Source organism: Aplysia californica, unplaced genomic scaffold (genome assembly GCF_000002075.1).
Source record: "Aplysia californica isolate F4 #8 unplaced genomic scaffold, AplCal3.0 scaffold00157, whole genome shotgun sequence".
Classification (NCBI taxonomy): Eukaryota; Metazoa; Mollusca; class Gastropoda; order Aplysiida; family Aplysiidae; genus Aplysia; species Aplysia californica.
The window spans coordinates 21,669-35,794 of record NW_004797427.1 but is presented as its reverse complement, the minus strand read 5'-3'; the positions used below and the strand labels follow the sequence as shown (position 1 = coordinate 35,794).

At 40.4% G+C, this 14,126-nt stretch overlaps 1 protein-coding gene across 1 annotated transcript in view; it reads right to left on the bottom strand.

The window, feature by feature from the left end:
• Positions 1-9,347: 9,347 nt before the first annotated feature.
• Positions 9,348-14,126, bottom strand: part of LOC101855017 (sodium-dependent phosphate transport protein 2A) — a gene marked incomplete in the record, with an annotated part of 11,057 nt that continues 6,278 nt past the window's right edge. Inside the window, 5 exon segments of the mRNA XM_013082061.2 lie at positions 9,348-11,008; positions 11,497-11,853; positions 12,195-12,324; positions 13,009-13,077; positions 13,751-13,869. Coding sequence (XP_012937515.1) covers positions 9,993-11,008; positions 11,497-11,853; positions 12,195-12,324; positions 13,009-13,077; positions 13,751-13,869 — 1,691 coding nt within the window.

Genomic DNA, 14,126 nt, shown 5'->3' with positions numbered 1-14,126 from the left:
CTTTATGTTGTCATGTTGTTTAGCTTTGTTGTCAGGGTAGACAGAACAAACAGATCTAGTCCTTCACAGGCTGGTTGTCCTGGTTAGTCATACAGTCTAGCAAACACACAGCCAACATATTTTCTGGTCCCATGTATCCTCGAGTTTTTAGAAGAACCAATGCCCATTTTTTACGGCGCTTCCAACTGAATAAGGTCATACGAGTGTGTGGGACACATTAAACATTTTCAGTCGGTAGGAAATTTTGAATTTTGCCTGGGTGGTGGCCGAAGCCTACTCTTATCGATTTTAGAACACCAAGGGAGCTTGCTCATGGGACCTCGGAGATTTTACGCCCTTGTCCGAGAAGGCTAGAGCTAGGTGTAGATCTTTCCTACCAGGAGATCAGGGGTGTGGCTGAAAGACGGCGGTAAGAAGGGGCCAAGGAGAAGCAGTAAAAAGGCTACAGAAAGAGTCAGGAGCCCAGAGGAGGGGGCAAAGGAGGTGAGGGGGTGGGGACAGAAAGTGGAGACAAAAGCAGACGTCAGAACATTGCTAGAGAGCAGGAAAAGAGATGAAAGGAGAACATTTTAGAGAAGAAAATTTTTCCATCGCTACCCGAATTCGAACCCGGGACTTTTGAATGAGAGGCGAACACTTTGACTTTTGGGCCACGAGAGCCCCCGACCTCTTCTCTACTTCATCAAATTTGACCATGAAGCCTATGAAAGCCTATCACATTTTGTGAGAAAAGAAAAGGTCAGGCACTGCAATGTGTAGGCGACAAGTACAAGCCTTCTATTGACGATAATATGCTTGACTTTTAACTAAAATCAACTTGACCCAATTGAGACTGGAAAATCAGACGTTTGGTTTACGAGGATTTGATCAATAAATTGTGGCAAAATTGTAGCGTTTGCCGACCTATAAAAGAAAATTTGGATCTTTTATATTATGACTTTTGACACGACAGCGTGCACGGGGTATTCACACAAACAGTAACTCTCCGCTGTTCTTTACAACAGGTAGAGAAGCGAGACAATAATGTCCCAAGGGACGTAACAAAGACAAAATTGGAAAATGTACAGTTTCATCCCTTGTTGTCTACCCTTTCTGCAAGCTGCAGTGCACGATGAGGAATTCGATGCATGCATGTGATTGTAATATATTAATAATGCGACTTTTAACAGCACTAAACCCCGATTAAAGAACACAGGCTCTGGGCAAGTAACAAATACAGTAGAACTCATAAATAGAACTCTGCGTTCTGACTAAAAATCTTGACAAATCTATGGATTGGTGAAGCTGTCATCAGTGTGGCGTTGATGAGCACATGACTTACATTACAACTCTATATATCTGTCCCCGTCGTTTTATGCAAAGAAAAATTCTGAAATTATGCAAATTGAGCCCAAAAATGTGGAATTATGCGATTCTGTTAATTTTAACAAAGAATGATAAGGGAAAATAATAAGAAATTATGAAAAAAAAAAGATCAAATTTTGCTTAATTATGCGGGGTGCATAAAACCACGGGGACAGATATATCATGTTGTCCCGAACCCACAGCTGAACTAAACCACGGCAGTGACAAGAATGGGACATCTCAGATAGATTGTTTTGACTCTGACTGGGGCCTGTGAAATATTCTTCTTGTGTGTTTTGTGCCATGCACCTGTGTGTAAACATGTGTACTTTAGTAGCCAACAAGTCACATTACTATTTTTTCCCCTGTTGGTTTCTCGTTACGAAAAAATTCCCTAAAGTTTTCACTGGAATCTACATAAAAGCAGTTGATTCACAATAACATCTGAATTTGTCATTTTAAAAAAAAAGAAGAAAAGGCCCCAACCCCAGAAAAAAACAACGTGTTGATCTGAAAAAAATGTTCCTGGATGTACATGTACCTTCAGGGCTGCGCTTTGCGAGACCCTTACCAGGCCATGGGTCTTTCCCTTTACTTTGTAATCGTAGTGACTGGGATAGCAATGCCACATCGACGGCAAAACTCTCTGGTCTAGATCCTCTAATTGAGACCAAAACGTCCACTGACCTAAGTGAGTTTGTAGTAACTTAAGTAAGACTAACTCAACTGAGCGGATATACCATGAGTTTGGCACGACCATTGACATGGAAAAGACATGCTTCGTCTTAAAAAATCCTAAGACAAAGTGAACGCTGAAAATTCTGAAGAAGAAGAAAAAGAAGAAGAAGTTTCTTTGAGAAAGAATAATAATAAGAAGTTTTTGAGGAAGAAGAAGAAGAATTTTTTTTAGAAAGAAGAAGAAGAAGAAGAAGAAGAAGAAGAAGAAGAAGAAGAAGAAGAAGAAGAAGAAGAAGAAGAAGAAGAAGAAGAAAAATAATTTTTTTGAGAAAGAAAAAGAAGAAGAAGTTTTTTGAGAAAGAAGAAGAAGAAGTTTTTAGAGAAAGAAGAAGGGGAATGAGGAGGAGGGGGAGGAGGAGGAGGAGGAGGAGGAGGAGGAGCTTTAAAAATGTTTAATTCCTATTATTGAGCTTGCACTATGTTGTTTTTCCTCTGCCTTTTTGTTCAACATTTGGGATTTGAATCTCGACAAAATATTTCTGGAGCACATATTCCACCGATACCACGGACTGTGAAACTGTAGATCTAGTTATAAAATTAAAATTTTAGGCATAATAAATACAATATCTTAACAGCCGGCGACTGTACGATACATGCAGACGATAGACGACACAGGCGAGTTGTATACATGTAGCGCTTAGAGCATGCTCTTTAGCATGGATATGCGCTATATAAATTATTATTATTTATTATTTGAATGAATCGGCCCCTTTGCACAGTGTGTGCTTGGTAGAGTTCAGTGTATTTTCCTGGAATTTTCCAATGTTTCTTCGGTGTATGGCATTAAAGAATGAAAATGTCTCTCATTTGAAAACAAACATCTTTCGATTGAGGAAGTCGAATGCTTTTATACATTACTTGCTCGTTGCCTGTTATTATCCACACAAAAACCTCACGTTTGCTATAACTTACAAACACCCGGATTCAACGAAACTGAAGGGCGAGCCCGGCGACTTCGTTGAATCCGAGTTCCACTGTAAACTTGTACATTGTATTGGTTTAAGCTGTTCGTCTTTGAACTTCAGTTCTGATGTACATTTTCCACCTGACACCATCATGTTGCCCAGACATTTTGAACTTGTTGGCAGGTTTCCTATTACATGTAACTGTCCCCGTGGTTTTATGCACCCAGCATAATTTAGCAAAACATGATCATTTTTTGCATAATTTCGGATTATTTTCCTTTATTATTCTTTGTTAAAATTAACAGAATCGCATAATTTTGCATTTTAGGGCTCAGTTTGCATAATTTCAGAATTTTTCTTGCATAAAACGACGGGTACAGATGTAAGCTTTACACTGAAGGCTACTTCGTAGATTACATGGCGGGGCCTGGACCTGTTTAGAAATACTCGTGGAAGCCTACAAAATAATATATGTGCATGTAGTCATATTCTTTTTATTTCAAATATGTAGATATAGCGCCAGACTCTTTTTCTTCACTTTCTTCTGCTATTACTTACATTCGGAGCTTTTAGAAGGATGTGTCCTGATTCTTAAAACAACAACTCCAAAACAAAACAAAACAACCCATTATTATCGACACATCTCATGTAGTTGTGGTGGTATGGTTAGGGTAAGGGTTAGGGTTAATCTCACAATGGTCAGTGGACGTTATGGTCCCAATTAGATGATCTAGAGTTTGCCGACGACCTGGCACTGTATCCCACAGTCACCCCCAAATGGACGGAAAGGACCCAGCGCATGTTGAGGATCTCACAGAGTGCAAATCTGAAGGAGCATCATCGAAAAACAAAAAATCTTAGGATCATCACAGGCAAGAGAAAACATTAAGATCAACGAGTGCCCCCAGAGGATTTAACCTGCTTTACCTATGTCTAGCGAGTAGTAGAGAGTGTCCTAGATGACACAAGGGGAACAATCTGTGATGCTTAGACCACTCTGGAAAAGCAAGAGGAACTTTGCAACAGTTATATTGTACTACTATCTGGAGATTTGAAAGCATCAGGATAAGTACTGTACAAAGATTCGGGTTTTCAATACAAATGAAAAAAGTGTATTGTTGTATGGATCAGAAAAATGGAAACTAAAAAAGCAGATCGTAAACAGTCCATTTATGATTCTCGTGGCCTAGAGGTTAAGGTGTTTGCCTTTCATTCAAAGGTCCCGGGTTCGAATCTGGGTAGCGATCGAAAAAATGGTATTCTCTAAGATTGTCTCCATTCACCTCTTTTCCTGTTCCCAAACAATGTTCTGTTGTCTGCTTTCGTCTCCACTTTCTGCCCCCACCCCCTCACCTCCTTTGTCCCCTTCCTCTGGGCTCCTGACTCTTTCTGCAGCCTTTCTACTGCTACTGCTTGGCTATTTCTTACTGCTGTCTTCCAGCCACACCCCTGATCTTTTGGTAGGAAAGATCTACACCTAGCTTTCTCGGACAAGGGCGAAAAATCTCGGAGGTCCTGTGAGCAAGTTGCGCACGTTAAATATCCCTTGGTGGTCTAAAATCGATAAGAGTAGGCTTCGGCCGCTACCCGGGCAAAATTCCAAATTTCCTACCAACTGAAAATGTTTAATGTGTCCGGCGCGCTCATATGGCCGCCTTATGCAGTTGCGGGCGCCGTAAAACACTTGTTGTTGTTGTTTTCAAACCCCTTTAGCTGCGAGCATTTTGCTCTTGGCAGCGCAATGCCTCCCTCAAGTAACCACATGTCCTTGTCATATGGTCAACGCCAGAGTAGAGCAGGCTTTGTAAGTCTGTAGGTGTGTGTAGGAGCTTGCGTCGAAGAACTGCCAGGTTTGGGCAGTGAAGGAGAAGATGTTCAACGGTCTCCTCGATGTAGTCACAGTGTCTGCAAAGGGGTTCCCACATGGGATTAATTCTGTTTATGTGCTTGTTGGTGTGTTTGTGTCCTGTGAAGGCTCTGAAGATCGAAGTCTGATCGGCTCTACATAAAAGGTACGAAGGGTCTTTGGGGTTGGGTTTGTCCATGCACCCGAATTTTGAGATCTTCCTGTTTCTACGTTGGCCCATCTGTTTAGCCACTCGTCTCTGCTTTTGGCTTGGATGATCCCTCTGCAGGTCTGTTAAGAGGCGGCTGTGTCTGTCTGGGGCAGGCTTGTTCCAGTCTTGGATAGCTGGTCTGCAGTCTCATTCCTTGGTACTCCAGACTGGCCAGGAACCCACTGCAGTGTGACCCGGACGCCATAGGTAGTGCCCATCTGTTTTACAAGGCTGAGAATGTTCCCGTCCCCTCAGCCGTAAAACACTTACCAAAATAAAAAAGAAAAAGGCAGAAAAGGAAAATCCACCTGCTGGACACCGTCAGAATGTATCATTGAGAACTACAACCAGTTGACCGAGAGATAAAACCCCCCCACCTTAATCCAAATAAAAGATGGTGATAGACTGGACACATAAGTGTACTCAGGAAGCCAGCCCATAACATGGTGGCAAGACAACCTAAGAAGATGGAACTCCTAGTCCCAGGGGAGGAGAAAGAGAGGAAGGCCGAGGAGAGAGAGATAAGAGACAAATCTCTGGCGGGACACAGCTGTCTGGAAGCGGAGTAGATTGCATGTACGTAGGCTACATGCTTGTGCTGATGCTTGGCTGACACACTGGAAGAATGGGGAGTCTTTCTCCGAGGCCGTTGGTTAGTGTGGTTCAAAACGGGTTCTACATCATTTAAGTCAAGAATTATCTTCAGATAATTAAAAAAACCCCCAACACAATTTAGATCATTTAAATTTAAGAGATGGGCTGCTTCAACCCTGTTTGTACTGATCTGGGCTGAGAGAGAGAGAGAGAGAGAGAGAGAGAGAGAGAGAGAGAGAGAGAGAGAGAGAGAGAGAGAGAGAGAGAGAGAGAGAGAGAGATATATTTGAGAGAGAGAGAGAGAGAGAGAGAGAGAGAGAGAGAGAGAGAGAGAGAGAGAGAGAGAGAGAGAGAGAGATTTGAGAGAGATTTGAGAGAGAGAGAGAGAGAGAGAGAGATTTGAGAGAGAGAGAGAGAGAGAGAGAGAGAGAGAGAGAGAGATATCTTTTAGTTTCAGTAAGTTTTACGGCACATGCAACACAATAAATAAGGTCATATAAGTGCCGAAGAATAGATGTTGCAAGACATATAAGAGCCGAAGAATAGATGTTGCAAGAGAGTAACGTACACAAAAAGGAGGAGAGATAAGGACAATAGGCGTTTGATAAGAAAGAAGGAGCAAACCACACCAGATCACCCGCCAACCACCCACTAGAGAGAGATACAAGGTCCCAGCAGACAGATGATTAAAAAAACAAAACAATCCCACAGCAGACCAGTTCAAGCATCCATCTCTGGTGGGACTGAGCCAAGAAAAGGATAAAAGTTTGACCGTAGGAAGGTATCTTCATCACCAATAGATTTTTTTCTTAAAGCCAAAAGGCAGGCAAGGTGAAAGTTAAGTGGGTTCGAATCCTGTCTGAGGCCTAACGTGTCTTTACATAAAAGGCAATCTTCACAAATTTACAACACTTCACCCAGATGGGTATGGGAGCCCGGCAACAGATCGTGAAATATCTTGTCTGTTGTGCGGGTGTTCTACGGTCTTTTTGGGTAATACGATTTTTACAGCTCTTGCAACACATATAGATCTAGGCCATGCTGCTACTAGAAAGTAATATACAAAGAAAAGAAGGACAGATAAGGGTCACAAATGTTTGATAGACGGGCAAAAAGTGACAAGCCACACCAGAGCACCACCCTGTACATCTCGAGCACACAGCTACAAATTGAAACAACTAATTTTGTCAAATTTCATAACGTTTATTATCAATGCATTTGAAAGATAAATTATACAACAAAAGTGAACATCTAAAAATAGAATCGCATCAATTCAAACAGCTTTAAAAATGTCATGTCATTCCCACTCAGAAAAAAGTGTCATATATATACAAACTGTACAACTTATTGGGATAGACCACCACAAAATAACTTCCATTCCAGCACATGCCACAGACAACGCTTCTTTTAAACCACACACGGGACAGAAGTAGCCTACTGCACACATTCTTCATTCATGTGCCAACATTCTAACAGAGCACTCCTCAAATCAGAAGGGGAAAAGAGGATGAAATGGATCACGCATTCACAATAGCCCATATCAAATTCGCCCTTGCACAATTCAGGAATGTAGACATAGATGTCAAGTACGCACGCACCTCTATCATTCACCAAAATTCGAGCACTCACAACAACCAAAACAAGCACATGTTCAGCATTTTCATCCTGTCATAAAAAAACAACAACAAACAAAAAACTTTGCATAGCTTTTAAAAATATATGGCTTTAAAGCTAACAAGAATCTTCTGGGCTATCAGCCTCTAGCAATAATTGAACAAGGACCACTGGGATACTGAGCAAATTATGTAGGGGTAGTATGCATCAATACTACAGGTGTGTGGCATTTGAACCAGTTGCATTTTCTAGCACTAGTCCACATGGAAATGTTTCTATAGTCCTGAAGAGGATTCTGACATTCAGAATAATAATACTGTTATTAACTGTATTGGCACAATACTTTTGGAATGATTGCCTCAGCAGCACAGTGAATGACAAGTGGGTTTTCTGTAAATCCTTACAGCACAGAGCCATGTGTTCTTACAGTCTAATAATCAGTTACAAGTAAGGACTGCCCTTACAAGTCTTCATTGACTAGAAAACAGCGTCTTACAACTACACGATTCACCTCAGATCTAGCACGATTCCCAGAACCCTGAAGAGAAAAGTTGAATCCTATACATGGTCACCATTGTCCCACAACGAATTTAAATAATTATGTAATCATGGTCTTCCCAGACCGGTACCCAAGAAAAGTTGTACTACTATTTGCATCTTATTACACCTTAGACCAAAGCGAATTGAAAAAAATCTTACATCATATGGTTTCAATCACGAGACATGGACAACCTACATGTATAAAATATGCCCAGACACATATCTCATTTTCAGTCACAGGGCTTGATAAAAATCTCGGGAGAGAATGACAACAAATCATCAGTAAGCCTAACGGGAATGGGTGAGGGAATATTTCACACAACAGATTTCTGTATTGACTTCTGAACTGTTATGACAATATTAACAAAAATCTTGCAATGTAGCTTTTGGCAATATCAATATGAGCAAAAAAACACGTTACATTGCAATTTCCCTTTTTATCATGGACAAAAAAAAGTGTAGGGGACGTAAGCTACAAGCAAACGAGCTCACTGATATGACATTTGTAAAGGAAAAAAACCCCCAGGGGATCAGAACAGTTCTATAGTTCAAAGTGGAAGACAAGGTAAGCTTCTGGAGAACATTTCAGCAGAGTTGAACAGCACTCATCAAGAACAAATCCATATGACATATACAAAATAAACCAACTCGGACCAAAGATGAAAATTTACAATAATTTGGGGTGTCTGTGTGCAGGCATATAATTTTTCAAAGGGGCTTTCTAAGAATGAAAAATGATAAATTCTCAAATATAAGTTAATTGGGACATCATTATGTACACTTGTACAACACTGATTACCTGAGACTTGAGAGAGATTTATCCTCTAAGTGAAAGTGACACCATGGTTTAAAAAAAAAAGTGATGGGGGGAAAGGAGGAAATCTACCTTTTTGGAATGAATTGATGGCACTATGATTTTTCATATCCCATATCTTTGCACTAGTGGTATATGGCCACGTTTTAAAGCCTACAAAAGTAGAAATGGTTATTTTTTAATCTATATGTATTAAGTTTCAATGATGACAACGTATTGTTGGGGGGGGGGGGGGGGGGGGGGAGGAGGGAAAGGAAACATAAAATAGACAACTAACTGCATCCCCAGTGCTTCATTGACAGACATTTTAAAAATTTGTTTATTTATTAGAATCAGAATGTTTGACAAAAGTTTAATTACAAGATCTAAGCCAAGCCTGCAAAATGTCTTAGGGGAGAGAGGGAAGGAAAAGAAGATTTTTTTTGTAGCTTTGAGATGAGCAAATTACACATTAGTGACAGTTACAGTTACTAAACAAAAGAAATGAGGACAAAAAGGACAAACAAGGCTAGAACTATTTCTATAACCAAACAAGGCAGAGTAAAAGCACAGACTACTACTCACGGTAAGACAAATCTTTGATATGTAGAAGTGATGTTTAGCCGTGTTAAAATTTGAGAAATTTCACATTCAAAACTATAAGTAGATGGTAATGGAGTACAATTACAGGGCCTAAACTTGTCTTTCAAAAGACTTATTTCAACAAAGAAGGACTGACAATGAGGCTAGAAATTGGGAGTCTTTGGGAAGGATGGAGTTTGTTAACTGACAAATCAAATCATTGATTGAATCCAAATGATCACAGACTAATGCTGGTAGTGTTAATAACTTTTAAATACCTATAGAGGTCAAAATGCAAAATGATATGGGCTTCGCAATTCAAATGTTCAACATAGAAGAGCAAACTGAGGGCCAGTTGTGATACTGTGTCTTCCAATTGCTGGACATGTGTGCGAACAACCTTAGGTGTGTCTTCGTTGTACTATCACAAAGACATTCAAAATGCATGTGAAGCATTTATTTTTAACAATTTCGAAGCAGATTTCCCTCCTGTTGATTTGTAAATGTTTGAGCACTGCAAAGTCAGTTAATCTGACAATTTTTCGGAAATGAAAGACTGCCATGAGATATTCTCCCAACCCGAGGAAGCGAAACAGGCGTCCAATAGCCCAGTTCCTTGGCGATAGTGTGAGGGAATCACTGCAGAATATCTCATCCAGCTTAGCCCGCAAGAAAGCGGTTACTAGTGCGCACCACGGAGAGGTGCTGGATGACTTGCCCCGCCAAACTGGGCCGGACAGGGGTTGGTTGAAATCCCTGTCCTCCTCGTCTTTTTGGCAGGACATGCGCACCACAAGGTCTCAGCAATTGAATACACACAGACCCTCATATTATACTCTCTCTCATATTGTCAATGTCGTTACTAGATGCACGATCTACTTCTGTATCACCTTCTTGGGAGTGGGATAATCTGCTGCTACTACTTGCTAGTTCGCTGTCTTTGGATGGAGCAGTTTCTTTAAAAGAGGATCTCTCGGATACTGGAGATTTGCGTACCGTTTCATCTTCTACTTGAACAAGGGTTGAAGCCCCAATGTCTTTGTTACTTTTGGAGCTTGTATTGCTAGAGTGCGACACACTTTCATCATTACAACTTACAACACTGGTATTCAGGTCTTCCACTTGCACTCGCCTGCCTAACAGGGGTGATTGAGACTTTTTGCTTAAGCTACTTTTCCTAGATGCAGACTCTTTTGGCCTGTAGATTTTTTTCGATTCAGGAATTTTACCGTCGGCAAGACAGAATTTGGAGGAGGTAGCAGATGGTAAATAAGACGACTGAACAGAACAGCCGTTAGAATCCTCAGTATCACTATCGATGTAACCGCTATCTTCATTCTGATTTGCACTTAGACATGAGCAACGATTGATACAACACTGACAACAGCACTTTGATAGAGGCTCAATTGCCTTCTGAAGACATCTATCCATGGGCGCCAGAGATCGCATAAACTCTGGAAGGAATTCCCATGTACGGAGAGTAAGAGGAAGAAACTTCTCCAATCGTTTTGATTTCTGCATAATATTAACAACAACAACAAAGACGGCAATAAGAGAGATAAGTGACAAAGCAACAATAAAAACAATCTTACCAGCAAAAGATATCGCGAAAAAGAAACCAGGGAACAAAATAAACATACAAATAAGATATGCAATGGCAAACCATCTGTAATGAGCTGTCGTACGGCCCAGATATTTAGCACATCCCAGGACGATTTTCCTCATCTTGGGGACGGGGTAGAAGATAAGAATTCCAGTGATATTGAAGAACAGGTGGCAGAAGGCCAGCTGCAGGGCAACCTTCATTGTGCTGGAGGATGACGCCAGTGCTGCCAGAATACCTGGCGAAGATTTTTAAAAAGTTTTCTTGAGTTCATGGATCAACTTGTACATCTATTTTTTTCCCCAACAAAGAAAATATGAACCAATTCAAAGAAGTATCATATATTAAGTAAACAAAGGCGCTGGACATTTTTACAAAAACATTAATTTCCACTGTCTCAGCTCATTAAAAAACACCAAGAAGGAAACATGACACCCATTTTACCCACAAAGTACAACAAGCTAACTGATTTTGTATCTCTAATACTGGACCTATACATGATGGAAGGGAGAACCAAATACACCTATCCCAATCTCCAAAAAAGGAAAATTTTTGGTGCAAACTTTTGCCTCATAAAGTTTATATTTTACTATTAACCACACACACACACTGCATAAAAACATCCACCCCCCCCCCCCCCCTTTTTTTTTAAATTAAAAAATAAAAGGGCGGAAGCATGGTTCTGTACAACAAACACCAGTAATGTAAAACTGACAGGACAATTACCTGTGAACGTGGTTCCAATATTGGAGCCCAGGGTGAGTGGGAACATGCGCTCCAGCTTCAAACAGCCAACACCCACCAGGGGGGTCAGGGCGCTGGTGAACACAGAGCTGCTCTGCACCAAGATGGTCAGCCCAGCGCCCACAATGATGGCCACGTAGCCAGTCAGCCAGTGGAAAGGCCTGGGGAAGTCAGCGTTGATGGTCTTACGGGCGGCTTTGGCGATCTGTCCGCCCAGCAGGGAGTGGAGGATTTTGACCATGAGGTACAGGCAGATGGACAGCAGCAGGATGGAGGAGAGGAAGAGCACAATGCCAGACACACTGTCGCTCCAGCCAAGCTGGCTGAACAGGGAGTCGCCTGAAAGAAGACAAACCCATCAACATTTTAAAAATGTGAAAACTAAAGAGCATTTAAAAAAATTAAACTTTGTTTTTTTTTGGTGTTAAAGTAGGCGTTCTACTGCTCTATTGGTCACTTCCTGAGCCGAGGCACATAAGACAAAAGTAGCACAAAGTGAAAAAAAAAAGCTTTCACCAAAATAGTTGATAAAACATGGATATAATGGACATTCTATTTAATGGTAAGAGTCATGTCCTCTCAGGTTGAAGAACTAAAGAGCCTATTCCTATCAATCAAAAGACAAAAAAACAAAAAAGAACAAATGAAAAGTAATTATAGTGCTATATTAGGCTACTTACATTTCTCCAAAGGAACTTTGATCTCGACAGATTTGTTCACCATTTCCCATGAGGTTTCACCAGTGACGTTGTCGGTAGAGGACTCATTCACCATCACAAAGCTGGGTACTTTCTCATACGAGCAATAAACCTGGAAGGAGAAACAAAAGATGAAAATATTTTTGCATCTAACGAGGTTCCCATCTTACATTCATAATGGAGTTCCCAACACTTATGTTCAGCCAGCAAACACCCTTCATAGTGTAATCGAACCCGGTGTTATGAACATAGCCATTCATATTAGATGAAATTACATTTGTCCAAATGACTATAACATCCTTTAAAAAACTGACAAAACTTAAGAGATTGACAAATATTGGAAAGTGATACAGCTGAATTTGCTCTTATGGCCACCTGTCCAAGACAATCCCTTGTTTGAAAGAAATGACTTCTAAGACAACCACTCCTTTGCTCAACAATAGATAGCAGTATTAGACACTTTTGGCAATACTTTTCATTTTTAGGAAGTAAGCGTTTTGCGGAATTTGCATAGGTCATATTAGTGACAAAGATTAGAGGTGTTACATACCCCCCCCCCCCCCCCCCCCAAGAAAAGAAAAGGGGGAAGGAAAAAAAAAAAAAAGGGAGTCAAGATAAGGACACAGATGTTTGATAGGAAAAGAGGAGCAAACCACAGAGCACCAGCCAGCAGATAGTATCTTACAAAAGTTTCACATTCGAGCATAAAGTATAAGAACATTATACTCAACTTGGAAAAATTATTTCTTTAAGATCAAAATCATTTTGTCTTGTGTTCACAAACAATCAAAATTACCTTGAGAAGTGTCTTGTTCAGATACTCAGGTTTCCCCTCAGCAACACCAGTGATGACCTTCTTGTCAACCTGCATTGGGTAGAGTAATGTGGAAAACCATTAGTCTTCGAGTTACTGATAAAACAATTTTAAAAAAATTTTAAGTTAGAGTTTTACGGCACTTGCAATACAATAAGGTCAGGTAAGTGCCGGAATTAGAGGTGTTACAAGAGAGTAGTAAACAAAAAAGGAGGGGAGATGGAGACAATAAATTTTTTATAGGAAAGAAGGATCAAACCACACCAGAGCACTCGCCAACTACCCACAAACAATTTCTTAGGCTTGTCTGTTTGAGTAAAGAGAAGCACATCGACACAATGATGGTAATTTAGTGCTGGGAAAAAAGTAAGACAGACAGACAGACAGAAACAACAGAGGGAAAGTAAAAAAGTAGGACCTACCAGTGGTGCCCTCCAACTACCCGTTTCTGAAGCTATACAAGACAAGTTAACTTTGAACCAAAGAGCTGTATGTCAACACTAAAGGTCCCTTCTTGGCAAGGGCATTTCAAAATTGGCACCCACTTCAAAAATCCCAAGTACAACACACCAAGAGGACAGAAGGAAAAATAGAAATGAGATGATGACACCTCTACAATTCTAACTTCTTTGAATTAAAAAAGAATAGGAGACATACAGAGGATTGCATTCCAGGTTGAAACAAAGATATAATTTATTGTATCAATAAAAAAAATTTGACATACCTTGATAATCCTGCTAGTGAGGGGCTTGGTCAGTTTCTTCAACAAATCCTGCTTCTTGGCTTTCATGTCCTCCATGTTAAAGCTGTCTACAATGATCTGAGTGAAGTGGTACAAATATCCTGAAGGAAAAGAATATATGTCATTAAACACCAGAACAAAATATTATAAAGGTCAATTTTTACCATATGTCCCTGACAATAATTTTTAAAAAGCCAAGTAAATATCAATCAATTCAATTTGCAGCTAATATATAAAGAAACACTAGGTATAACATATGACCACCCTCAAATTTGTCTCCCTCAGGAGTGGGAAAAGCTGTTCATACCAAAGAAACTGTAGAAAAAAGAGAGAGGGGAGAGAGAGAGAGAAAAGAGGG